The sequence below is a fragment of the Ursus americanus genome, chromosome 3 (genome assembly GCF_024610735.1).
Source record: "Ursus americanus isolate L20-20 chromosome 3, mUrsAme1.1.p, whole genome shotgun sequence".
NCBI lineage: Eukaryota > Metazoa > Chordata > Mammalia > Carnivora > Ursidae > Ursus > Ursus americanus.
This window is the reverse complement of record NC_142129.1, coordinates 76,320,380-76,348,098: the sequence shown is the minus strand read 5'-3', so window position 1 is coordinate 76,348,098 and position 27,719 is coordinate 76,320,380. Positions and strand designations below refer to the sequence as shown.

Genomic DNA, 27,719 nt, shown 5'->3' with positions numbered 1-27,719 from the left:
CCACAATATTTTTGATTGACAAAACTCAAAACTTCATTTTTATAGATCGAAGTTTGAACTTCATATAATTTTACATTACAACCATTATTCTTGTTTTGACTTTGTTTCCCATGTTTTAAATATACAAACTCTTCCTAGCTTGCAAGCTATACAAAAACAGGCAGTAGGCTGTTTATCTCACAGGCTGTAATTTCCTGACCCCTGACTGAATCTTTTTTATTTTTGTTTTGGAAAGTTTCTAAGTTATAGAAAGAAACGTGAGTTTATTTACCTGAGAAAGTATAAGTCTCTTAAGCTGAGATACACATTCCTGATATATGTACCTGGAAGACTTTGGGAAAAATATCGATTTAATGACTAAATTCTGAGTTCTTTTGTGTCCCTATCACAAAGTAAAGGATAAGCTTTTGTTTCTTCCAACACTTTTATGGCTATAGTTCAAAGGCAAAGTATAGTGACAAGCAATTATTCTTTGAAGCAAAAGTATGGTTATTATTTAACATCTTAGTTATTACCCACATCCTCAGTTTCTCTCTGTTTAAGATATTTAGGCTATTTTTGTCATATCTTGTTTTCGGGTTTCATTACTAATTACAACAACAACAACAACAACAAACAGTAAGAGCCTTCCACTGAACCATCTAAATTATTTTTAAAAATACTTATAAAAATGCTATTTATTTATTAGGAAGATGGGTTCAAATACATCTAATATAATGGAGAGACCCAGCATGACAAGTTCTCTACTAAGCTGCATAGATGACGGTGCCATACACCGAGTGGTAGTGGACAAAAGAAGGAATCTGAGAGGAGGACCTGATGAACTCAAGCTGACTGGAAGTCAAGTTACATATGAACTGAAGTTGGTACACCCAATGGGAGAGACCCAGTCTGCAAAGAAATATATGTATGTAAAATTCACAAGCAGGAATGTGAAATGTTAATCAAATCCTAAGGTCCAGAAATATGAGATAATGCATAATTGGTTCCTTTACTAATTATTTATAAGTTTGTGACAGTCAAGGCAAGTACAATTAAGTATTCCAATTGTTCATCTGGGCACCTTTCAAAACATTTTTTAAGTGAAAGAGCTGAATTAAAAGCTAAAAATATAACCTGTGACGTTCATAGTTGCCAAACTGTCCTTATCCCTGAACAGAAGAACTCATCACTTACTGTAAAATTAGAGCGGCCACATTATCTAAACACAGTTTTTCTCTTTCTTCTTGAAAGATTGATGAGCCTCTTAACATTTCATAAAGACTGTGCATTTCATTTATGCCGTGAAGTAATGCCTCCAATAAAGCATCTGCAATAGAATGTGACAATCGACCCTAGTCTCTGATTTCATTCATTTGTCAAAAAGTTTGCCAGAACTTATGAACCTTTATGGGAACCAGGTCCAATTTGCCAGTGAGACTAGGGTAGTGTTTGGATGTTAGGAAGGGATTTATGGTTTAGAGAGTAAATCCTGTGGAACACAGAGGTTTTGCATTATTTCAGCCTCAACCAGCCATATTACAGAAGTTTCACTTGAGTGTTGCATAAAATTTTCTAAATGTCTATAATAATGGTTTGTATGCTCAAACATCTTCAGCATCGACAAAACAGACTAAAACAGTTTGCTTTTGTAAAAATTACTTTTTATATATTACTTTTTTATTCCAGTAAACTTCATTACGTAATTACATAATGCCATATGATTAGCCATGCATTGCTGGAAAACTACACATACTGATTCACTTCAAAAACCAGTGAAAGATTTTATGGAAAACCATGACATTTTCTAAGTAAGGATATAAAATAAATAAAGATCTAAAATTAGAATTAATCTTGTAGGCCTAATTGTTCATTTTTTTTATGTGGCCCATATGCTTAGAGAAAAAAAAAATTTTCCCGAAGATTTTAGTTAGTAGTATGAGTCTTAAGTTAGGAATAGATAAACAATCTCTGTTTTAATTCTTGGAAATGCTACAGTCTCTGATGTTTAGCATCTCAAACCCCATAGCAATAATTACATCAAGAATTTTAGAACTCTGTGATCTGTAATTAATTTTTAAAGCCATTTTCCCCTGTAATGAGTATATACAATTGCACAGTTGCAGCCTTTAGACAGTGATTTCTTCTAATCACTTAGAATCAGATCTTTCTCAATGGAGAGCAGTGATTAAAAGTGACGACTTCACTTATGTGAGGTATCTAGAATTGACAAATTCATAGAATCAGAGAGTGGGATGGTGGTTACCAAGAGTTGGGGGTGGGGTGGGGTTTGGGAGGTTAGTAATCATCAAGCATAATGTTTCGGTTAAGCAAGATGAATAAACTGTAGACATCTAGTGTACAACATTGCATCTATAGTCAACAGTAATGTACGTTTAAAAGTTTATTAAGAGGATAGATTTCATGTTTAATGTTCTTACGACAATTAAAAAAAATAATTCTAAAACTTCTTCTTCCTTACAACTTCTCTGACTTGTTCTACTTTGGGCTTTGGTTTCTTCATCCATAAAAGGATGGGAACTGTCTACTGCCTAGAATGGTTGTAATAATTACATGAGACAGTTTATAGAAAAATCTTAGCACTATTTCTGGCTAATAATAAATATTCATTACACGTGATTGTTGATTTTTTTAAAATCATCTCCATCATTTACTGTAATAGAAACACAGAGGTTTTTAAATGTAACTTTAAAAGCAATTGTTTTATTGCTAACCTTATTCAAACATCGGTATTCATCAACATTGGGGAATATCAATCATCCTCAGTAAAAAGGAATAGGAAGCCAGCACCTAACTGTTCTACCTCTGTCAGATGGTTATCCCTAGTATCTGCTTTCCCTTGTTTTTGAATCATGAGGGTTCACCACTGAGAGGTGCAAGGGCAAGTTTAGTCATCAGCATTCGGTTTATTTGGGACCCTGAGTCTAGGCTTGAAAACTGGAATTTTCTTGAGAACAAATTCTATTCCCTTCTTTTGGACTCATCGGGATGACTTAAGGGCAGAACATGAAATAAACAGATAAATGGTTTTGGTTCTTAAAATGATAGCCAGCAAATGCTTTGCTTGGAAACCCAGAACAGTCTTTTTAGTTTTTCCCTCTATATTATTATATCTATTATTTTGAATAAAGCAATCAGATAAACATTTTATCAGGTGGATGCATGTACTGTTGAAAGCTTGATATATGAATCTTACATGTCTGGAAGTAGGCAAAGGAACAGGCTCCATGTGAACCTTGCCTGCCCCACTAAAGAATGCTCTGAAGTTTTATAGCAGTTTTTATTTATGGTCACAGTGATTCACCAATACTAACACGCATTAAATTTTCACAGCACTCCTATCACTTGATTTGGCATGGGAAATGGTAAATCTGTGACAGCCTAAATATGGAATTCTGATTAAAACTCTCAATATTTTTTCCTAAGAATAATTCTTTCTACTTAGTTGCTCCCTTTTTACTATATGCAATATCTTATTTCCTTGAATTTATAAATTATTTAGGATGCAGTGCTTAAATTTCAGTAGATACAAATCTTGGTACAAAGTGCAGATTAAGAGGTTATTCTGTGGTATGTTATAAATTGCTGAAGCAATTTAAATAAAGGTCCCAATTAGTGTGACTGGTAAGAAATTTGAAAAAAGGAGCAGCCAAGACAAAAAATTATTATCCAGACTGGAATAGAGATCAGAGGGGTGTAAATATGTTTTCTATTGGGATTTCTACCACAAATGGTTCTCTCTTCCTGCATTTAATGGAAAACATGCCATGAGTTTGATGTATACCTATCAAAAAGAAAAAAAAAAAAACCCATATCTATTATCTTCTAAGATGTATGAGAGTATTTATTTATGAAAGATGGCAGGGCAAACCACTAGGGTGTCAGATTCATGCCCATAAGAGTCTGGACAGTGGCTTAAAAATGAATACATTTCACCAAGGACAATAGAAAAATCAGTATTTGTAAACCAACTGAGCGATCTTCCTATGCTTAGCATCTAAGACTCAAGAGTAGTGTTTCAGAATGTTTGCGTATTTAAGTGTTTCACAGAATTTTCAAATCTGACAGAGCAATCAATTCCTAGTATTCCACATTCGCTCACATTTCCTATCTCCTCTGACAATGTTAGTTTGTGAACCGAAAGCAATGACTGATTAACTTTAGTTAATAATTCAGAAAATTCAGTCTGAAGCCATCTTTCCTAGTAGAATGCATTAATTTTAGAGGATGCAATGCTCAATTTCAGCAGTGAAGAAAACTGGCTCTGGAAATTAAAAAAAAAAAAAAGGCACCATCTAAGCCTTCTTTCATTGTTGTGTAATAATATCTAGGCTTGAGCCATAAAACGGGACACTTCAGTGGTGCTATCAAATTTCTTGAAAAAATTTTTGGAATGGACTCTTATGATTAGGTATACCCAGGAAAAAAGTTAGGAAAATGTTACTTCAAAAAGTTAAAAGGACATGATGAAGCAAGTTCATTCAAATAAAGCTTATTCTTCTGTATGAGTCATTCAAGTGAAAATAGTTAAAAGAATAGAGCTATAATCCAATGGAATGCCTTTAGAATTGTGATATCAGATGAGAGAAATAGAGGGATAAAACACAGAGACTTTACTGTATGTGGCCGTTATGCTTCATAAAGCATGTTTTGATCCATGACGTATCAAAAGGCACATTATAATAAACTACCTACGTTTAGGTTCCCTGTGTTTGGATACCCTTGGTAGACCATGTATTTTATTCTTCTAAATGTTTATGATATCATATCTTAGTCTTTTACCTATAGCATCTGTCCATAATTGTCACATAAGGTAAAAATTTCTTTCTGTTTTTGTCCTGAGCTAAAAGGAACTACATATTGCTAGGTACAATTTCAACAACAAATGAAATATAATGAGATTATGGGAGCATGTAATCATTTGGTAATGATAATTTTTATGCATTCCATTGTATGGTATCTATTATGTTCACTTTTCATAAAGTATATTCAGAAAACATCCCATTTAGTTACTATTGTTAAATAACAACTCAATATCATTTATAAATTTAAATAATTTTGTAAGTTAGAGTTTTCCGTCTCAAATGAATGATAGATATACGAACAACTAAAGTGTGAACCAGTATATTTTTAAGTAAAGTTTCCTCTTGCCCAATCCTGCCTCAGCATTTATTTCCTCTTTTAGATTCCACTCTTCTGATTTGATTCACTCCTATCCCCTTAAGTTAATCTTGATAAACATCTGGGTAGATCACAGTGACAACTCTATTGTTAGTTATAACTACTGGAATATCAGTCACTTTGCTCTTTCAACTCTCTCTTGTTTTATACATCTTGGCCCAGTCACTGATTATCAATCTTCTCAGAAGAGAGGGAGAATAATAGAAAGTCAGACACAATAATTAGTATATCTACATCGTCAAGTGGAGCCACATTGACTGAAAAGATTTATTCAACCCCATGGTTAACACAACAGAGAGAAAAGGCAGTCAAACAAACTGTCTTTTTCCCTCAAAATATAGCTTATGTATTTACTTAATTGCTCCCACCATTATCTCAACTCTTGACTTATCTCTCTTGTACCCTTCCTTCTATCCTCAGCTCTTATCTCACTCCTTCAGGAAGAATACCTCTTTTGCTTTTCTATTACACCTATTATCTATTCTGAACTTTCACCACTTGACCTGATATCTCATACTGTGAGCCATCCTTACATTTTCTGTTAATGTCTAATACTTACTAGACACTCACCATGCCAACCACTTTGCTTAGTGTTCCATGTGTATCACCCATGATTGATTGATTGATTGATTGATATTTGAGAAAGAGAGAGAGAGCTCATGAGTGGGGGTTGGAGCAGGTGGGGAGATGGGGGCGAGGAGGAAAGAATCTCAAGCAGACTCTGAGCTGAGTGCAGGCCACCTGACACAGGGTTCCATCTCAGGACCCTGAGATCATGACTTGAGCCAAAACCGAGAGTCCCATGCTTAACAGACTGAACCACCCAGGCTCCCCTCCCCCACGATACATTTTTAAAAAGGTACCTCCCAAGCCTCATGTAATCTACACAACCATCTAAAAGGGTAGATCTTTTAGTATCCCCATCTTATAAATAATCACTGAGTTTTAGTGAGGCATATTGTCCAAGATCACACATGCAATGTGTCAGATTTGAGTTCAAATCTGATTACTAAAACCATACTCTTAACTACAATGTTCTACCAGTTCCAACTAGAGTGTGGTTCTGGGCTCAGTGCCATGCACCTAGAATGCACTCGAATACATCAGTTAAAATTAATGATGATGACAATTTTTATGAGTTATTTAATCATTTTCATTGGAAACTGAAGGATAAAAGATAGAACAGACAGTTATCGAACACCTCTTTTGTGGCATGCATTGTATGCTTACAGAAGTCAAGTTAATTGCTCATGGTTATCAATTAGTACCTGAACTTATCTCAAATGATTTTCTTAAATATATCTGGGAAAACTAAAATGGTTAAATATTTCATGAAATGTTCTTGACACTTTCTCTCCTTTTGTTATTTATTTCCATTACCTAGAATGTTCTCCATTCTTCCTCTCTCTTCCATGCATGCCAAAAGGCTCTCTGATGCCCATCTCAAGTGTTTCTTCTCACAAAAAGAATTTCCTGATCCCTTGCTTCTCTGTGATATTTTGCTTTTCTGAATTCTCACCGTTCTTTGTTGGGATACATTACTCTTCACACATTTGCTCCATAATGTGTGTTTTGACATACTTGCTTACCTTCTCCACTAAATATGAGCTCCTTGGGGGCAGAATGAATGCCATCTTTATCTGTACATATCCCATAAAGACAGTGTACTTCACTGGGTATTATATTAGTAGATATTATAGTAATGATCAAATATTATAGACAGTTATCGATCACTGACATTTTTAGATTTTCTGAATTGGCTTTCATGGCCTCACTATGTGCCATCCTTTCCATATAAGATTAAATTAATTTCACTGTTTCATAAATAAGTTGTACACATCAATGTCCCATGTGTCCAGGCTGTGTTTCTACCAGAAAGGCCTTCCCTGCTCTTCCTTGCAAAATTTTCCATACTCTTTTAATCCAGTTTAATTCTTCCTCCCTGTAAAACATACTTTCCTCATTCTCAATAGCATACCATAGCATGATTAACAAACCACTGTCACCTCTAAACATCATAGCATTTGTTTTATATATAAATGATGGATGAAACTGCCTTATCATTGGGTACTATAATTTGTCAAACACTGTGTTGTGATGTTTTTAAGAAAAGGGAGTAATCTTATATGCTTTTCTATTCCTAGTAATTATTACAGTGGTCAGTGTATAGTTATACTTATTAACTTTTTGTTCATTTGAAATGAATTTAAAAGTTTTTAAAGAACATCCCTGATGAGAAAGAGATAATATTTAAAGAAGCAAGAGCACAATAATATGGAAATGTACACCAGGACAAATCAGAGTTACACTGAGCCAAACCGCAACAACAACAACAACAACAACAACAACAACAACACCATACACACACACACACACACACACACACACACACACACACACCAAGTGGAAAGATCTGTCTCTCTTCCAACACTCTTCACATCCAGCACTAAGTCAGGGATTCTCTGCTTAGTTCCTCCATTCCCAGTAATTCTCTCTCTCCTTACAATCTTCTGTTGCTATATGCAATTAACTCTAAATGGCAACTAGCATTTGCAGAGCATGCTGGAGAACGAATTTTATTTGTGAAAACTTTATATTAAAAAAAAATTAGCCCAATGGTATGCTAAACCCTAATTAGTCTGGATTGATAAGGGAGGGTAAGATAGTTCTGCACAGGAACCGTTCTTTATCTCTGTCCTAGTTTTTCATAGGCCCTGGCCCAGGACATGCCTATTGAATGAAGGGTGGCATGATGAGTCAAGGTGTGGAGACTTTCTCTGTTCTAAACATTGCTTAATTGTATTTAGATACTTAGTGTAATGATTTGTTTCTTGGTTTCCTCAGGTAAATATCTGAGAATGAGTGGACTTTTGTTTGTTTTATTTTTTGTTTGTTTTATTATGAGCAAATTGGGAATAAAAAAGGCCTGATTTCAATGTAACAAAATATGACCTTGTACTTTTTTTTTCATTGCAAAAATAATAAGAAAATGCTTCAATATTGATCTTTGTTTTATTTCATTTTGCCTTATTTTCTTTCCTACCACCAATTTGTGTGTGTGTGCATGTGTGTGTTTGTGTGTGTGTGTGTGTGTGTCTAGCAACACTACTTTGAATCTGTGTTATTTTCATATGTGGCTTTATGTATAGCAAATGATAGAAATATTTTAAAAGAGGCATAGCATCATCATATTGAGACTAGGAGTTTTATTATTTTGAATTTAAAGAAATGTAAATATTTATTTTTATCATATCTATTTCTTTGTCAAGGAGATTTGATTCAGTTTCATATGTTCAAAATTTATGAAATGTTATGAAGCATATGTACACATATATACATACACACATATGTATACAAGTAATAATACATTCTAGGCAAAAAACACATTGATATCATGCTCATCGAAAAGAGGGAAGGCATTTATTTTAATAAAGAATAACTGGCCAACTGTAATCTACACATGGTAACAACAGTTAAGAAAATGGAAAGTTCTGAAAGTTGCTGAGGGTTGATCTTAAAAGTTCTCCTCACAAGAAAAAAAAAAAAATTCTGTACCTATGTATGGTGACAGATGTTAACTAGACTTATTCTGGTGATCATTTTGCAATATACACAAACACTGAATCATTATATCATACACCTGAAACCAGTTAATGTTGTATGTCAATTATATAAGTAAAAAATAAATATATAAAATGCAACTCTAGGCAAAAGTTTCTCAGAGACAGACTGACATAATTATGTCTTACTACAGCTACTTACATAGTAACAATTACTTAAGGTAAAAAATATTTGCCTTTGAATATCCTGTCCTAGAAATAATATAACAGCACAAAGTAGCACTGTATTTCACATTTATTATACCTTACTAAGAGAACACTTAGAATTCATCACTGATTATTTTTACATTTAAGTTACTATTAAAAGGCAAGTTGCTCTTTGTGATGTGGTTATAATTTATAACCACAGACAGTCTAAGTTTTTAAGTTAAGACTATACCTCACCTTCACATATCATTTACATATACTGATTGCTTCCACATGTCTGGCATAAGGTAAAATAGTTTATGAGCATTGTAATATGGCGAAAGCCACAATGAAATAAAATTCATCTTTGTCTAGAGTACCACAGAAATTTATTCATGCTGGTGCATAAAGTGTTTTCTGAAGGAATTCTGCCTTCCAGAAAAATCCTTTAAAAGCTGAATGTGGTTAGTGTCACCTCCCTTCTTAAGGACGTCTAGCTTTCCTAGTCTGGCTTCCAAGTGTCTTCTGTTAGACAAAAGCCCCTTTAAGTTACTCTCGACATGTTCTTCATTCTATTTACTGGCTTCAGACAGCAAGTTTATTTTTTGATGACTGAATATCCCCTTTCCTGCAAATGGGTTATTTGCAATCACAGGTGGTTATAGAATTGGTCCAAAAGCCCCAGACTTTATATCTACAGTGTTTCATTCAGACTCAGGGACATATTATGTAGAAATATTGTGTTAATTCCTATGTGAATTCAATATTCTTTAAGTTGTCATGAAGGATGTTGTGTCTTCATGGACTAAGTCATAACAAAATAATATTCAAGGCAACCATTACACCATTTAAGAGGATATGCTGTAAGTACAGGAGCAAATAAAACCAGTCATTTCCTGCTTATTTTTACTGAATATTAAATGACTGACTTAGGTTCATGTTGCAAACATGAATTGGAACTTTTAGTCTCTGAGATACAGGCAACCCTTTCCTTAAGAAACAGGTGCTTCCTTGCTCAGCCTGCCTTAGTAAGTATTTATAGCCAGAGACCTGCCTTCAGCCTCACCACTAGCTTTACGCATACACTAAGACAGATTCCGTTGAAGTTACACTTGAAGCTTGGTCAAGCAATAGCTCAACATCAAGACTTCTAGCTTCACCCATGCAGGACCGAAAGGCCTAATGTTAGACTCAATTGTTTTTTCATCAGTTATTTACTTTCAATGCCAGCCTTTGACAAAGCCTCCTCAAATGTTCCCTGACCAGCTGAAATTGACAAACTTCATGTTTTTTAACAGTCAGACTATTATTTTACAAGTCTTTGAAATAAGTGCACTACGAATACAACAATTCTGATTTTCCTTATATTATTATTATCAATCGAACTCACAAAATAAGTAGCAGTTAGAGAATATGTGCATGCATACCCACATGAAAGAGCAAAACATGGTGATCCAGAGTCTTGTACATACCAAGCCGTGATTGGGCATCTTACAATGTATTGTTATTATCCCCATACCAGCTACCAGCTACCATAAAGTAGCTATTCTCCCACTTTAGGGAAGAGCAACCCGAGGCTAATAAAGTTAATAACATGCCCATATCCTAACACCTAAAAAAATGCCAGAGTTAAGTCAATGCTTTCTTCACTATGCTAAGATTCCTCTAGCCCTTGTGAAATCTTTGTTCTCATAGCTAAATTAGAAAAAGCCACTAATTTTCAATAGGCCAACAAACAAGGGTTTGAACACTGTAAACACAGCATGACTTCCTATTCAATAACACTAAATAAAGATAATATATATCATCGAATATATTTATTTTGCACATTCCAAGAATGGAATGTTGGAATTCACTTTGCACTTTCCAAGAATGTGAAATTTTATTCTCTTGGAAACATGAAAAGACAGTAAATCTGGCTGTTCAGGTGGGGCATACAGGAGACATTTGGCTATTATCTCTATCTTTAGTTTCTCTAAGAAAAGTCAATTGTTTAAAAAAGATGGTATAATATGTACAATGGAGAATCCATTTGGGTGAATGAGGTCCATGGTTTGTGTTACATGTGGTACGCCTCAATCTTAGAGACCGAGATCTGTACTGAAGAAACAAATTAACACGGTATCACTAATTTCACTTCCTTATATGGCATCTGCCTAAAATAGTCAAAACAGATTCTTTCAAAATGAATGTGCTAATATTTATAAAGCTGTGGACAGAAGTACTGTCAGAGGGTAGACAGTTTTCTCTAATTTGACAGCTAAAGAGCAATGCCGATGAGACAAATATTAATCTTATTTCTGACGAAACAACACTGAACAAAACAGACACTGACTCTACTCTGCCTTGCTAAGTGATTTCAGGCATGCAAGGAAAACTTTTTTCTAGTCACTTGGTCCCACTTTGCTAGAAATGTCTCTCAAGAAGCTGTCTGGATTAGGAGGTTGAATGATAGAGAGAGGATGTGTGCTCTGTTAGAATGTGCCAAGGGAACCTTAATTCTGTTCTGAATAGGCACCTCGGGAAGCAAAAGAAGGCTGAGACTCTATTGAACATGAAGAACATGCAGTGAAAGCAAGAAACTCCATGGCTCTGGGCCAGGGTGTGAGAGCCTAACAGGGAATTGGAGTCTTAGGAGTGGTTGCTTTGTTTGAGCACAGCTTCCAATTCTGTCTAGTTAGAATCAAGTGCAAAGGAGTGAATCCCCGTACACCAGTCCAGGAGGAAAAAAAAAAATCTATTAAAGAAGGATGAGCCCACATAATATAGTAACCTAAAAACAAAAGGGTCACCGTTGATATCTTGCTTTGCCCAAATAGTGACTTTGTGACAGAGCAAGATATGTGCACAGTACCTCCTCAGAAGTCCTAAATGTGTGTCTGCCATAAATCTAAGACAATTGAAAGGAATTAATATGTAATAGAATATTTTAGGTGGATGGCTATATCCTAAATGATGCTAGATTCTTGGACCTGAAAATTTTACATGAAAGCACAAATATCTGCAGTTTTTCTTAAATACAGCTTGCATTTTTCTGGGCGTGTGAAAATGTATTGCTTTACGTAGATAAGGCAGAGCTACATGCCTACATATGGAGCCTCTGTACCCCAGGAGAACAAGGTCATTATATGAGGCCCAATCTGAACTGTAGCCATTTGTTTCAGAATCTTGCTTCAGCATCTCAGCTGATGCCTCATTAACTCAGAACTGAAGGCCAGCTACCAGGTTTCTGGATTCCTAAAGCATGTCTTTGCACATACCACTCATTTACAAACTTTAAAAGGTTTCATCATCTACTGTTCAAGTCTGAAATTCGCATTTTCTCACCTGTTTCAAAATTTTCTACCATTCGTTCATGCTTAAACTACGTCTGCAACCATAAATGACTTTCCTCCAATCAAATATTTCACTTCCTATAAGGGGCTATGTCTTAGTCTCAGATCTATTGTATATATGGTCTCATCTCTGCTCCTCAGCCCTCTCACCTGGAATGATTATCTATCACCTCCTCATTTATTCTTTCAACCACTTCAGGAATTTAATGAGGTCCTATCATGTGCAAGACTCTGTACTTGTTGAGAATAGAAAATGCCTGGCTGGCTTAGTCGGTAGAGCATGTGACTCGATCTCGGGTTTGTAAGTTTAGCCCCATGTTGGAGGTACAGATTACTCTAAAAAAAAAAAAAAATCTTGAAAACAGATAAAGAAGAGTATGATATTAAAAAGCCAACACTCTGGGTCTTCCCCCCTTACAAGTGGCTCAGTTTCTTCAAGATAGTTGCCATTGCTATTTTATACTTCTTCACCTCTTCAAAAGCCTTGTGAAAGGAGATACTCAAGTCAATGTTTATTGGCGAGAATAGCATCAGTAAACAACTAAGGCTGGGAAGATGTGCACCCAGAAAGGAAAGTTCACAAATGTGACATGGAAAAGTTGTACCAGGTGGGGGCATGGTTCGGGCTGCAATGTGGAGAGTTTCACTTTCCAGTTACTACCAATTGTTGTATCATACTTCTAGTTGCAGAATTTAAAAACATTGTTCTTGAATTCTCCAGATCCTCCTCACACACAGTCATTTACCAAATCTAATATTTCTTTACATTCAATATGTCTCATCTTCAGCCTTCCTCTCTCATTTTCATTATCATGATCCTATGCAGGGATTAATTTCCTCATAAGTGAACAACTCCAAGACCTCCAATTAGTTCCCTCTATGCCCTAGACTCCTTTAAGTTAATCATTCTTTTAGGTCAAGCTGAGGAATTTGGACTTGAATCAGTAAAATTTTAAAACAAAGGAAAGGCATAATTAGATTTGAATTTCAGAAAGAATTGTAGCCAGTAATGATGGAAAGAAGAGGCAGTAATTAAAGGTGGCTGTTGTCCTAGTAGGGCAAGTAATGATAAGGACCTGACTTAACCTGGAAGAGAGAACAGGGCAAATTTGAGTGACGCAAGAGATAGAATCCACAAGACATCTTAGTTAGATATGGGGCGGGCCAGCGAGGGAATAGGTGAAGATGCTTCTGGTCTGGACAACTGGGACAAAATGACAACATTCTCTGAAACTGGGAATGAAGAGGATGAATACATTTGTAGAAAGCTCAGTGGCCACAGTTTTGAGCAAGCTGGGTTGGAGTTCCCCGGGAGAGATCCAGGTGTAGATACTCTGTAGCCTCTGACACAGGGAAGACATAAATGCCAAAGACCCTGCTGGCTCAGCCCCTCCCCAGAGCTTGTAGTGTCTGGCGAAGTAGGCAGGGGCGTGGGCAGATGGGGAAGAGCTCCCTGGGTGACACTGGCACAGAATTTCTGGTTGGGTGAGCTTTCTGCTTTTGGGTCATCACTTGGGCAACATTTTTACATCTCAAGGGTCAAGGAAGCTATTTTGTCCTTTAATCAGCTTATTTTATATGTGTAAAGCTGAGGCAATTGGAAGCACACTCTCTGTACTGACAAAATATCTATTTAGATCATTAGGTACCTGCATGTAGAAGGGGGCAACTGACTGAAACTTTAAAGCGGCAAGATTACCTAATTAAGAAATTGTCATTTTGTCTGCTCTTCTGGAGATTCGTCTGATAAAAATACGAAGTTCTAAACCGCTTCCCGAGAGAGACATAAGGGCTTTTAGTTTTTGAGGCCTAGAAATTTTTCCATATTCCCAGGGGGGATTTAACAGGATTTTGTTTCAAAAGGAGAGGCTTGAATGAGATTTATTTGGATAAGACAAGAAGGTACTGGATGAAGACTATTTCTAGGGCAAAGACAGGGATGGAGGATGGGGAAGGAGGGTGACCAGAGTTAATTAAAAAAAGATTACATATTTCAAATCTGGAAAGATGGAAGTCTGTTGTATTGGGGGAATCTGTGTCCTGCTCACACCCTGCCCTCTGGAGGTGGAAGGATTTGAGAGTAGAAACACTGTGTGCATTCCAGTGGAAGCAAGACGCTCAACACTATGGCCTGGAGCCAACATGCTAGGAAGGCTCAATGGAAGGGCCACTGGAAGAGGCATGTTGGCAGCTTCTTTGAGTAGGGATGCCTTAAGACAGGACAGAGAACTCCTCTAGCCAGCAGTGTTGCTCGGCAGAAGATGTTCTGGGAAGGTCCAACATTAAAGGACAGAAGATTATAGCCAATCCTGAACTACCCAAGACCTGACATCAAGCAGAGAGAGAGATCCTCTCCTCACTATTTCTCAGCATTCCACTTTCCACAATTCACAATTAAACATAATGTGGTTTAAAATCATGACTTCATTGCAACTTTTCTTGTATTTGTTATGAATCACACATGTACTACATATAAACACACTGATTTATGTAGTTCTTCATCCATATATAATTCTGCAAGTACAATTAAACTATTATGATCAAATTTCCAGAAGTGACCACAAAACAACAACTTTGCCTAATATATTATGAAATATCCTAAAATTTGGCTAGGCTGTTTGTGGAAACCTAAGTGAACCAGAGAAACACCCAGAATGATAATGGAGTGCTAAGCAAATTAAAATATATGCAGTATATAACTTTGCAGTTAAAGATGGTACATAACAGGAATACACCGTTAAAGGGACATTTCAATACCTGATATGCATCATATAGGTGACTAGGTATCTTCATATTAAAAACAAACATGATTTATAAAAACAGCAACTGCTTTTTTTCACAAATTGTTGGCAGATTGGTTAAGGAAATAATAAAGCAGAAAACAAAAGGAAATAGCGAGGGAAAGAAGAAGGAAACTGCTTTCTAATCCGGTATATTTTATAATCTCAGGTAGCTATCCCTACAGTGTTTTCTACACTGGATAATCAACTCAAGTTTCCTTTCTTTCTTCCATTGGTTTGGAAGAAGCCTGGTCAATGTATTTTATAGACAAATCCTAAAGAAGAGACGGATTGCGACCACCGCGGAAAAGTCCTTACAAGTATGTACCACTTGTCCCTCTTGATCTCATTCTCAGTCAAACCTAGACAACAGCAGATTAACTCCGTGATGTTCCAAGCCTGATACGCTGCAGCTTTAAGTTCCCTTGTTAAAGGACAGATTTGTTTCCGTATCACATTTGAATGCTGAAAAATTACATAACTATACTATTTTATAAGCTATGTAAAAATATATTTTCTTCCTGAAAGGAAAAACAAACCACAAAGAAACAGCTTTCAATAGTGGTAATTCCCACTTTCTCTACTTCTGCCTTCTCACATTCTTCTTGTCTTTCGAGGTCCACCTTCCTTGTACCCTATTTTTACAAAGTCCACTGATGTCTTTAGGTAGATGCAACACTGCCTTCCTCAGAAGTTCTACTATATCCACTGTACCCAAGAATCTGCTTATTCATAAAGAAATCATCGCATGCCATATGTGTTTGCGTGTGTCTGTGTGCGTGTGTGTTTTACACAGAGAATACAAATAACAAATATGTATTAATTATAATAATGGAATTTGTAAATAACTGAAATTTGCATAGCTGATGAAAACCTAGGTTCATTTAGACTAATTCTTAAAGGATGATCACAGCAGAGCCGAGTTTATTCTCTTGAAACTTCAAATTTGAAGATAAAGTTTCTAACACATGTGATGAAGATGTCCAAGGACTTGTCTAGTTTCGATTTGATCTCAGGTATAAACACCCTTGTTTTGACTTTCCCCAAATATATTCCTTAAGGACTGGGATGAGACCTTAATTATTTTTTAATGTCACTTAATAGCTCTGATTTGTACACACAGCACTCTTGGTAGTTGTCCTTCTGTCTTTTCCTGTGGATACTTCTACTTTGTCACAAGACCAACATATTTATAAGAATTTAACATCAAGCACGATAAACTGATGTATATTCTAGACCTATAAGTGGGCTAAGAAAATTAGTCGAGTCAAAGTTAAGAGGAAGAAAGGAAGGCATCTTAGCCAGCTGTCGGAGAGCAAAGCCAGGATTCTTTCAAAAGCATGAACAATGAAATGTAGTCAATTCCAATTTTTTTAAATGACTATACTCTCAACTTTGTTTGATAGAACTGGTTTGTTCTACACAAAGATTTGGATACAATGAGACTGACAGAGAAACATTTTATCTTTAGCCACTATCTGATTTTAAAATAGCCTCCCTCACTTTCTTTTCTGGCCATGTGTATCAAGACATGGCAATGAAAAAAAAAAATCAGGGTGTTCCTCTAAAGACATGACACAATTCCTCAACCTGGTTCCTTGGAGCTTCCAAGATGTGGGTATTGTTATATGTTCTCCATGTCTTACTAGCAGGCAAGTAAAGATAGCCAGATACTTTGTGTTTCAGTCCGGAACCAGGCTTGGTTCACAGGAGGTACTGTTTGTGGAGACCACACTGCCCCATACCCCTTGGGTGCTTCTAAGTACCTCAACTGAGAGCCTCCTCCCCTAGTGTCTAGCACTAAGCTTACTTTCCCTACATTATGATGTACAATTCACATACAGTGAACTGATTTATTAGCACGTGCATTCTTTTTGTACTCACTTATACAGAGGCATTTCATGGTTAAAACACAAGGTGTGTCAAATGAAGCACAGAATCACTCCACTAGTCACTGGGCAAGCCACTGAGAGTCTACAATGACAAAGAATAGCTCTGCCTTTGAGAACCTTACCGTCTGGCACAACAGAGATGATCCTTGTAAGTAATTTTACAAACTAAAGAAGTCATTTGACATATTCAATAGTACTAAGCTCCATTTAGTTTGCTGACGAAGACTCCAGTGGGTGATGCTATATTTTATCAAAAGACATGTTTATGATTTTGGCAACAGGGCGAGTTACTGTGAGATTTGGTCAACATTGTTTCCCACGTCATATCTCTCCAAGCAAAGGAAACCTGGAAGCGCGGGTTTAATGACTCATTTTGGAGATGACAAGATTCCCTACATTTGTGGTCTCTTTAAGTTTTACCCTAAGCTTGTGGAAAATACTAAGATTCAATTATTCTTCATATTCATCAACGGCATTTTATTTTTGCTTATCTTCATTCCCTAATTTAAGTGTATGTAAATTGTATATTTTCTTATCCTGGGTTTGACAGACTCCAGCTTTGTTACTGTTCGGGAATAGTGTGTGAATTCCTATTTATACTGATGTTTATGTCTTGGCAATAGAAGGAGATAGTCACTGGAGACATTCAGACTTATTTGTGTCAGATAAAATTTATTGATTCTTCCCCATGTTTAATTACGATAATAATTTAAAACAACCTACAAATCGCAAGGAGTCACTTTAAAAAATATCCTGAATGTGATTTAGTAAACATTTTACCGCCTCAATTAGCTACTCTCCAATTACAATGGCAATAATGTGCCTCAGGCAGGCTGCATTGTTTCTGTTAAGAACATTTTATGATTCAGACTTAAAAAAACTGATATGAGTGTATATATGGAATATATATAAAATATTTAATATACATATAGACACATGAAGCTGTCCTTCTGTCATTCTGATTGTTTGGTACTACTATTTCACTCACTATTTTGTTTCACATTTTATAGATCGATTTCACTTGTAAAGTCTTCTTTAAGCCAAAAAAAAAAAATTTATTTATTTATTTCCATTTACTTTTCTAGGGTACAAATGTACCAATAAATATATGCACAGAGCACATCAAAATCTTTAGCAAACTGCATTTTAACTAATGCTTCTCCTCTGTGCATGTTACATCTCCTCACTCTTATGCCAGTTTTTCCAAACTTGGCCTCCACACATTACTCTGTGTATATTTATCCTAGCAGCCTGCCCATTTCTAAACTAATGAAAGAGCTGTCACAAATTGCTAGTGCCACCTATTAGTGGAAGCATAGAACTGCAAATCATGATAATTCCTTTAAATAGCACCTTAGAAGTCATGAGGGGTAAGATCTCTCCCAAGACTCACACTTGTTCTAATTTATGTTTACAGCTGCTGGTCTTTTTAAAATAAGCTTTCACTGCACGCACTAAACTTAGATACTGTCATAAGTTTTGGAGACTTTACCAATAACTTTGCACGAACAAATCATTTTATCATAATTTTTTTCAGAAAGATTTGATAAGTACAATGTCTTGACCAATTAATAGGTAACTCTCCATGATATAATATCACGATTTTGAAAATGAATGCTATTAGATAATGACCGATTAAAAATTTCCTTTAGTACTGGCTTCTCTGGAAGGTCTGAGAACAATTGAAGTACAAATTCTGTTTAGCGTAGTCCTGATTTTAGATATAGAATTCTCCAAAACATGTAAGGTGTGATATTTTGACCTTTGAACTGTGACATGTAGGTGTGTCACTAAAGCTTAAATGAGAAACAGTGGAATAAGAAGATAAGCCACAAAATTTCTTATTGCTGACTTAAGTTCATGATAATTTTGTAAGTTACTTAAAGTACATATCTGCAGTACAATTACACATTCACACTAAGCATAAATAGATTATGCTCTGCAACCAAAAGCTTACTTTTATTTCCTTACTAGGAACATATACAATCATATTAATTAATTTTAATTAAATTTATTCTTCAAAGATCTTTCATTTGCATTAATGTTTGAATATAGAATTTAAATGAAATTCATCAAAAATCATAACAGTTTTGTTAATTATGTTGTTTGATTTATATGTGATAATTGAAAGTAAGAAAACAAAGAGAAATCAGTTATCACAGATCTATACATCTATTTAATTGTCTAAATATTCATGTATTTTATATAACTGTCAGGAGTAGAGTCTTGGAAATAATTTATATGAAGAGGAATAACAACATCAAGTTAGAAATTGGAAAAATTATCTCTTCAGTATTCAGGTTTCCTTAAGCTAGTAGTGACTGAATATCATTACCAAAATTTGGTGGGTTAGAATTTTACATGGCATGGTTTTGTGGTCTCAGTTATTTCCCTGCTTGCTAAAGTCTACACTGTATAAATTATTATTTCAAAGGCCAATCTGGTCGGCAGCTTTAATCAGAGAAGCCACAAATTGGAGACTTTCACTAGCCCGCATTTGATCTGACCAAGATTGGATCACAAGATGTGTGACTGCATCTTGTTTTATTTTATTTTTCATTATTTTGCCAGAATATCTTTGTTGAGTAGGTGAATAAAAATTTCTAGTTTTCAGTGTGCTTTAACTGAGTATTTCAGAATAAAATATGATTTTTAAAGTTAACAGAATCTGAGAAGAAAAGACCATGTTAAATAAGAATCAGCAAGTCAGAGACCTGATGTCAAATATGCAGTGACTGTAGAAAAAAGATACTGCAATGAATTTATAACTTCTTTGCTCTGTGTGGGTGTGTATGAATATATATATATATATTCCTCTACCTTTCATAGAAACTTTTCTTTTTAGCTGTGAGGAGATTATAAGACATATTCCATTCTACACAATCATGTGAATACTTGAGCTATTCATGAGAACTTTTCATGGGACCCAAAAGATCACGCCCACTCTAAAATAAATAAATACATACATACATACATACATAATTTAAAATATGAAAATCATTGTAAACCAGTAACAATTTTGTTGTAGATCATTTGTAAATTTCACAACCTGTAGGCTGCCAAGATTACTTTTTCTCAGCTATAAGACATCAACATAAAGTTTTGTCATTCAAATATACTAATATATTCATATATATATACATGTATATGTTTGCGTATATCTGTGTGCTCTGGTAGAAGTAAAGAAAAATCTCTGAGAAGTTGCCAAGTTTAATTAGTAAATCATTATTCATATCAACGGAATTTGAAATGATCATAATGTACTGAGCAATGGGAAATAAAGCTTTTGTAAATTTTATCTCATAATTTTTAATTAAATATTATCTTCTATTATCAGAAAGATATGTGTGAGAATTTTGATTTAGCTGATAATCTCATTGTCATAACAATTGAACGACTCTGAGGGGAAAGAAAAGCTTAACAAAGTACGAAAAGAAGGTCTTTAAAACATTTATTTAAGTGCTATTTACTAAATCCTCCCTATGAAAGTAAAGTTAAAGGCACTGATTTAACCTTTGGATTCACATGATCACCATCACATTCAGACTAGCATGTGTCTTTGATTTCTACTAAAACTGAAGCACACAGTGTCCTGGAAAAGCTCATTACATTGAGTGATGGAACATTTGTCATTTGTTTAAAACCCCAAACCTAATTTATTTCCTTGTGATTTCCATAGGTTTTTCTGAAGTCTTCATTGTGCCACACATTCCAAAAGGAAGATTATATGATAGTCTGGTTTTTCATGAGAAAAGTGAAATTTGACTAGTTTTGTAGGAGAAATAAACAGCTATGCATCAATTTTAAAAAGAAACATTTTAACATTTAGCTATATTACATATATTTAAGGAAGGCAAAAGTATCTCTGAGTGAATGTTTCTTGAGGATAATTTGTATGTGACTGCTGAGATTTACAGAGTTCTCACATTTGCTTCCCCCACAAGGATTCTAAATCAGATTGGTTCAGAGGAAAAGCCAGCATACCCCATTTTTCTAATATTATCACTTCTCCAGATGGTCCTGAACACATCTATTCAATCCCTTTTTCCTAGAAAGTAACGAGGTACCTTATTAGATATATATGTACATCCACTACAAAGCCTCCCTTCTTGTTCTTCTTTTTCTTTCTCATTTAACATATCAAATCTCTTTCATTTCCTACTAGGCAAGATGACAAGTAGAAAGTAAGCACAGTGATTGCCTGAAACTTCGTCTTAGCAACCTGAGCAATGAGAGAGTTAATGGTGGATCTTTGAAAACAAGTGACCATGGGAAATTAGGGTTGGCAGGGATTTAACTCTTCATGAATCATGCTGGAATATTTTTAAGGGCAAAGCAGTGGATGTTTTAACCGTGTTTGACATCTAATTAAGGAGGAAAAAGAAGTAGCTAAAAAAAAAAAAAATCTTTATTATAGTTTAGAAACAAAGTACTAACAATTGGCTACCAGGCATTTGCTTTGGCAAAACATGTAGAGACAAAAAGGTAATGACAGACCAATAAAATGACAGAAGAAAAATTGCTTAGGCTATTCCTTTTCTTCTTCTTGTTGTTCATTTCACAGTTTATTTTACCAAATTGCCAACCCCTAGGTATTTCAATAGAATTGTTATGTAGGTGTGGGGCAGTTCTTGATTTAAAAAAAAAAAAGGCAGAATAATTCTAATGGATGCCATTGCTAAAAGGAATTTATAAAGACCAGTGTCCAATATATACATATTGTCAATATACACAAGACAAGTTTAAAGCCTGTACACATATCAAAGGACTATTCCAGTTAAATGCTATCTGTTTAGTATATAGAAAGGAATGGTACCTCTTCTATAATGGAGAGTAATCTATTATCATGGAAATAAAATTCTTGCAAAATATATATAATTCTCAATTCTTACTTATTTTACAATTTATTTAGCATTTAAACACATATCTCCAAATCTAGTAGATTTTTAAAGTGTGTTTCATGCTTCAAATTTGTTACTCTAAAATTATACATATAGCCATTTGCATCTTCAAGAAGTAAAGTTGCATGTGAAACTTACTCATAGGGCATATAAACTTGGATAAAATCGACCATCAACCTAAATACTATTTGATGGCATCCTCTCCAAGAATGAAAATAGCAAAAACTGAGGAAAATACAGATGCCATAATATCATACACTATAAAAATAATTTAGACAGTTACTAGAGATACAATAGAGATTTAATTAAATATTTAATAGAAGCTATATAATTTTTAAAAATCTTGCATGATAAGTACAATTGCAATTCTGTTTGTTAATGTTTTAAATCCATTCCCACTTTAATAACTAGAAAACTGTTATATGAAAAATAAATTTTTTTTCAACCCAATGTATTTTATCTAGCAAGTATTAATTCCAAATAAACACATTTAATAGGTGTTGAGTTTTCTAATCCAAAGTGTGAAAATTACATCTTTCTTTCCTATTTGTGGTCCTCATTCACACTAGGGCATTCAGAAAGAGATGTTCCCCATCATGTGAAAATTAAAGAATATGTTTTTGGCATAAGAGCAATGTGCAGTAGACAGACATCTCCACAGACAGATTCAATGATTTTCTTTCACATTATAGGCTAAAAACAGAATATAATTGAAGCTTCCCACTGCCCCACCCCCAATTCCCGAAATCTGAGAATCATAAGAAAAGCAACACCTTAGGGAGTAAAAGTACTTGAGGTAAAATATTTTAATCTCCAACCCCATTTTACTAATATCTCAGTTATATAAACATTCTCTTCCATTAAAAGTTATATATATATATATATATAATTTTCAATCTATGTTAGTACTATTTGATACATCTATCTACAAAATCTATCTAAACAAATACAGAATAAATATTTTCTTTAAAGTCCTCATTAAAAAACCAAGCATATGCATTAAACTGTAACCAAATAAAGTACTAGCAACCATGTGATAAAGCTTTTTTCCTTTCTTAAATTCATACTTTTTTAAAAGAAGTTCCCACAACTAGCTGTACAACCAGAAAGCAATGTCTCTTCAATTCTCACTGAAGTACATATGGAATTAAATAACATTATATTTCAAAGGCTTTAGCTTTACACCAATTAGCCAAATACACAGTCTTTTGTACAATCATAACACACTGTGGAAAAACTAGTCTGTTCCCTCCAGTTTATATTCTCTTGGCAAACCATGATCTACTGCTTATGTTAAGCATCTGATTGTCAGATTTGAACAAACTGAATATTCATGATGACGATTAACCATTTAGTGCCTAAAACTAAGAAAATACAATTTATCATAACAATTACTATAGGTGAAGCATTCACATCTACAAAGAGACTATTTTTGCAATAGTGATTTTTTAAAGATATTTTAATAGAAGTCGAGTCAGAAAAATTAACAGAACATATGATCACATATACAGATCAGCATTTACTAGGCATTCAGCTCTTCTCTGCAAATGTGATTAAATGTTCTTTGTTTGCATTTAAATTGTCATATATCAAAGAGGAGACATGCTTTTATAAAAAAGTGTTAAAATCATCTCAGAAAGATACACACAATCATATAGGTTTCCCAGGTTAAACTAAAGGTTTTATGGTTTGGGCTGGGAGGGAGTTCAAGGAATGAAAAGGCTGGGGCAGGGTGGGGGGCAGGGGGCATTACAAAGCTAGCCAAAATAAAAGAAAAATAAAGATTTACCTTTGTAGGATAATTTCAGCCTTGGCACATTGTTCTTCCCATTTTGATAGTTTGCTCTTGCTGTAAGTAACACTCCCCAGAAAAGACAGACAATCCTAGCGAACCAGCCCATGCTGCAGACGCTGTAGGTCCCTATGCTGCTTCAGCCTTCCCTCCTGTATTGTGCGGCCAGAGAAGTTCAAACAATCTGGAAACTGGAGGTAACAGGTGATTTAGGTCAGTTTCATTCATAAATGCAGACAATCAAGACCTCACGGCAACACTAACACCTCTTCTTCTGTAACAGTCACTGAAGCACAGAAACTTCAAACCCTCCAAAAAAAAAAAAAAAAAAATCGAGCCAGGCACCGGATAATGAGGCACAACTGTTGTGTGGAAAGAAAAAAAAAAAAAAAAATTAACAAGGGCTGCTGCAGTGGTGCTTAAGAAGCAGTTCCTTTTATCTAGGCTCTTCTGATAGCCGGTGGCGGACTCTAATCCTGCTCTCTGCTTCATTCGGCTCCGGGGAAGCAGAATGAAAGGGAAACAGAGAAAGAGAGAAAGAGAGAGAGAGAGAGGAACCGTGAGCAGCGCGGACTTTTCCTGTACACATGTAGGGAGAGATGACACAAGATCCCACAGACAGGTTTTCCCAACACTCACTAGACTGGCTGACAATGGGAGAACAGGCGAGCTCAACCCACTCCCCTTCCCTCCTGTCACACAACACATGCAAAAAACATCTCATAGAGATTAGAGCTGGGAGCAGAACCCTCCAGCGTGCCTGTGAAAGGCATGTAGCTATAAATTTACTTCCCAAGGCACGCGTTGTTTTATAGCCATTTTTAGGTGCAATTTTGATTAAAAAAATCTGAATCCTGCTACCTACATAATTTACAACTGATACTCATGATATAATTCCTTTGAACTTGTATGTTATATGTGTGTGTGTATGCATATAGACAAATATACTATATACATATAGACACATATACATATGTATATCTTTTTCACCACTATAACTTTAACCACTGAAGGTTTTAAAGCCTTGTTAGAGATCATTCCCTCTTCCCAGCACCCCCCCCCCCTTGGCTCAACTACCCCCTTCCCCCGCCCCACTGCAATTTCAGTGAAGAAATTCCTAGTAAAGCCCATTTCAACAATCAGTTCAAGACAAATATAGGTCCACTGAGAATTATAAATTACAACTCAAAGGGATACTCAGAATTTAAAAACATCTATGGTTTTCCAGCTTCTGGAATGCTCTGGCTCACATTTGTAATGCATCACATCTCATTAATTAAAGCCACTTCCCTAGTTTTGGTTTAAAGGGCAGAGGAAGATGACAAAGTTCACAAAAGTCCCTGCTGAGTGTCAAGGACCAACAGAAAGAGAATATCTCTGTGTCTTCATGAGCTGCTGAGGGGTTATTCAATTTTCTGTGCACAAGAATGTGTGTGTTCAGGCAGTCATACAGACACCATCAGTTCTTTCTAAATAGACATTTTGTCTGAGGTGTTTCAATTTCCTCTTCTAGTTTTCTTTCGATGTTCTCCAAAGCTGATATCCTTTTAGGATATGGAGGGTTGGGAAATATAAAAGTTAATAGGACAGGAACTTCCCCTCTTTACTCCTCAACTCTTTCTGCCCTACCCGCCCTGCATTACAACACACACAATTGAAAAACAGAAGAGAGAACCCTACTTCAATAGTATGGAAATTTCTCAACTGAAAGAAGAGGGCAAGTCTCCCAATTACAAATGTAAACACTTACTGAAAGTGGCTTAGTATTCTTACGGAAAAAGATCTAAGCATCGCCAGTATAGCTTTCTTGACTTAATGTCTACAGACCAATAGGAAAAAAGCATGTCCCTCCACCCCTCCCTCTTTCCGTCTGTCTCTCTGCCACTATCTCTGTCTCTCTGTCACTATCTCTGTCTCTTCGTGTGGGGGGGTGGGGGGTGGGTGAGTCCGTGGGTGAAGGAGAAGGAGGAGAAGGAGGAAGAGAATTTAAAGGAGGGAGAATGGGGGAAGGGGTGGAGGGATTCTCTCTACTTCACTAGATTGATTCATCAAACTGACCGTATTGTATTTGTCAGTTTCCGCAAGCCTATTGATCAGTCAGTATTGTTAAGAAAATAAAATCCAAAAATAATGTTGATTTTACTGATTCCCACACTTGTTATCCTGAGCACTTTTCACGCTCTAGGCAATGGATTAAGGCTACAAACGACAAGAGGCTTGTCTGTCTTCCATGGATTACTCTCTATAGACATTTATTCTACAGAGGAATTCATGTTATTTTGGGATTATTTAGAGGATTGGACTAATGAATTAACCTTTTGAAATATCACATATAATTAGTTTAAATAGTTTAAATAGTTGCACCATTTTCATTAATATATATTTTAAATGTCTTTAAATATTTGTTTTTTCTCTAGCTCTCGGTATCTAGGGTAGGGGAACAAGTTTACATTTGTCAAAACTAAACAGGATAAGCAAATTTAGAAATGTATCCATTTCACTTGCGTAATGTCTAATTCTGAAACATTTTGATGTGTTCCAGGAAAAATGAAAGGTTGTAGGTAAAATTCAGATAAAAGAGGATGAATTGACTCCATGGGGAGGAAAGACATTCAATCTGGATTTTGAACCACAAAATCAGGACAGAGTTATTTAATTTTGTAAAACAAGTAATTTAAATTAATGTTGAAGTCTGGAATTTGGTAGTACAGACACCCCATGTTTAGAAACACACACATAATTTAAAAAACCCACTTTCATATATTTTTCTATATTTCATATTTTTCTTACCCTCTAAATTTATGATCTTTGTGTCTTTTCAAATGTTTGAAAGCTTAATAAATTCACCTTCACATTTGCTAATCTGTGGCCTTTTTTATTTAAAAAGTATGAAAATAGTAAATTCTTTGGGTAAGCATAACTATGTTAGACTGATTAAATTATAAAAGAAAAGTGTAGCTACGCCATGGATATTTTAACTGTAACTTAAAAAAAAAAAAGGAAAGAAAAACTACATGCCTGAGAAACACAAAAGTATATGGAATCTATATTTCTACCTCTTTTGAAGTCTTTGACTTTCATCAGGGTTCAAGTTGTTTTCAACTTTTTCTTATACTCTCAAACACATAAAGGATAATGAAGGTTAAACATATTTCTCAGCTGAGGTAGAAACAAGGTAGGGTGGATCTGGGCGGGTGTTTTTCAGAACTTTTCAAAATCTGGCTGTGTGTGTGAAATGGAGATTTTGATTCACCCCCCAAGGAACGTCACGCCCTACTCTGACAGTCTGTGGCCCAAGCTCTGGTATGAGTAAGCCTGCAGTATTTGTCACCTTAGCCATTGATGTTAGCACATCATTTACTACTCTTTAAAAGTCAGAAATATTACACTGACCTTTTAACATCAAATTTTATTTAAGGCATAAATGAAAAATCTTATTTTGCTTTTTTCTCAAAGTAGTCTCTCTATTTTCAATGATTTTCTAACTTGCAGTCTATATCACGTGCTATAACTAACTTTACTTGCAGGTGAATCACTAGTATTTTTTTTTAAATTTCAACTCTTCAGATGTGATTAACTCCTACTCCAGAGTCAAATTTGAGCAGGTGCTTACTATGATAACCGTGGTGTTGTATACATTTCTGTCATATAAATCAGCAGTGTTTAGCCTCGCCCCGCTCCATATTGAGATGGGTTACAAAGACTTCCGAGTGAGAGTGACAGTTTTCTGGGTGGTGTGCTTGATTTTCTAGAGAAACAGCACTTCCAACTTCTCAACAGGTTGGGTAGGTTTTGTTTTCCCCCCAAGACCTGTAATGTCAGAGAAGATGCATATTAAAGCCTTTCTCCATTGAAAATGTATTTTTGATTTTTGCATACATTGGGTAAAACCAATGTGATATTTTTTTAAATGCCCGCTCTTTGTATTTTATTTATTATGAAACAAATTGGGATGGCAACCAACGTTGTAATTTAAGAGCAGAAATGTTCGTTCTAACTTGTGAGATGGTATTCCAAGTACTTCCTCAGGTTATCGATGCCCTGGATCTTACTGTCAGTGGTAGGTGAAAACTCTTCCTATATTTGTGCATA

The 27,719-nt window shown here is 35.3% G+C and overlaps 1 protein-coding gene across 2 annotated transcripts in view; it reads right to left on the bottom strand.

The window, feature by feature from the left end:
• Positions 1 to 27,719, bottom strand: part of SEMA3A (semaphorin 3A) — a 446,060-nt gene that overhangs the window by 175,679 nt on the left and 242,662 nt on the right. Inside the window, exon 4 of one of the 2 annotated variants that reach the window (XM_045793365.2) lies at positions 23,625 to 23,818. In XM_045793365.2, coding sequence (XP_045649321.1) covers positions 23,625 to 23,736 — 112 coding nt within the window. In that variant the 5' untranslated portion in view covers positions 23,737 to 23,818. Of the gene's footprint in view, positions 1 to 23,624; positions 24,259 to 27,719 lie in introns of those variants that run through there. The other variant, XM_045793366.2, reaches the window with a different exon arrangement.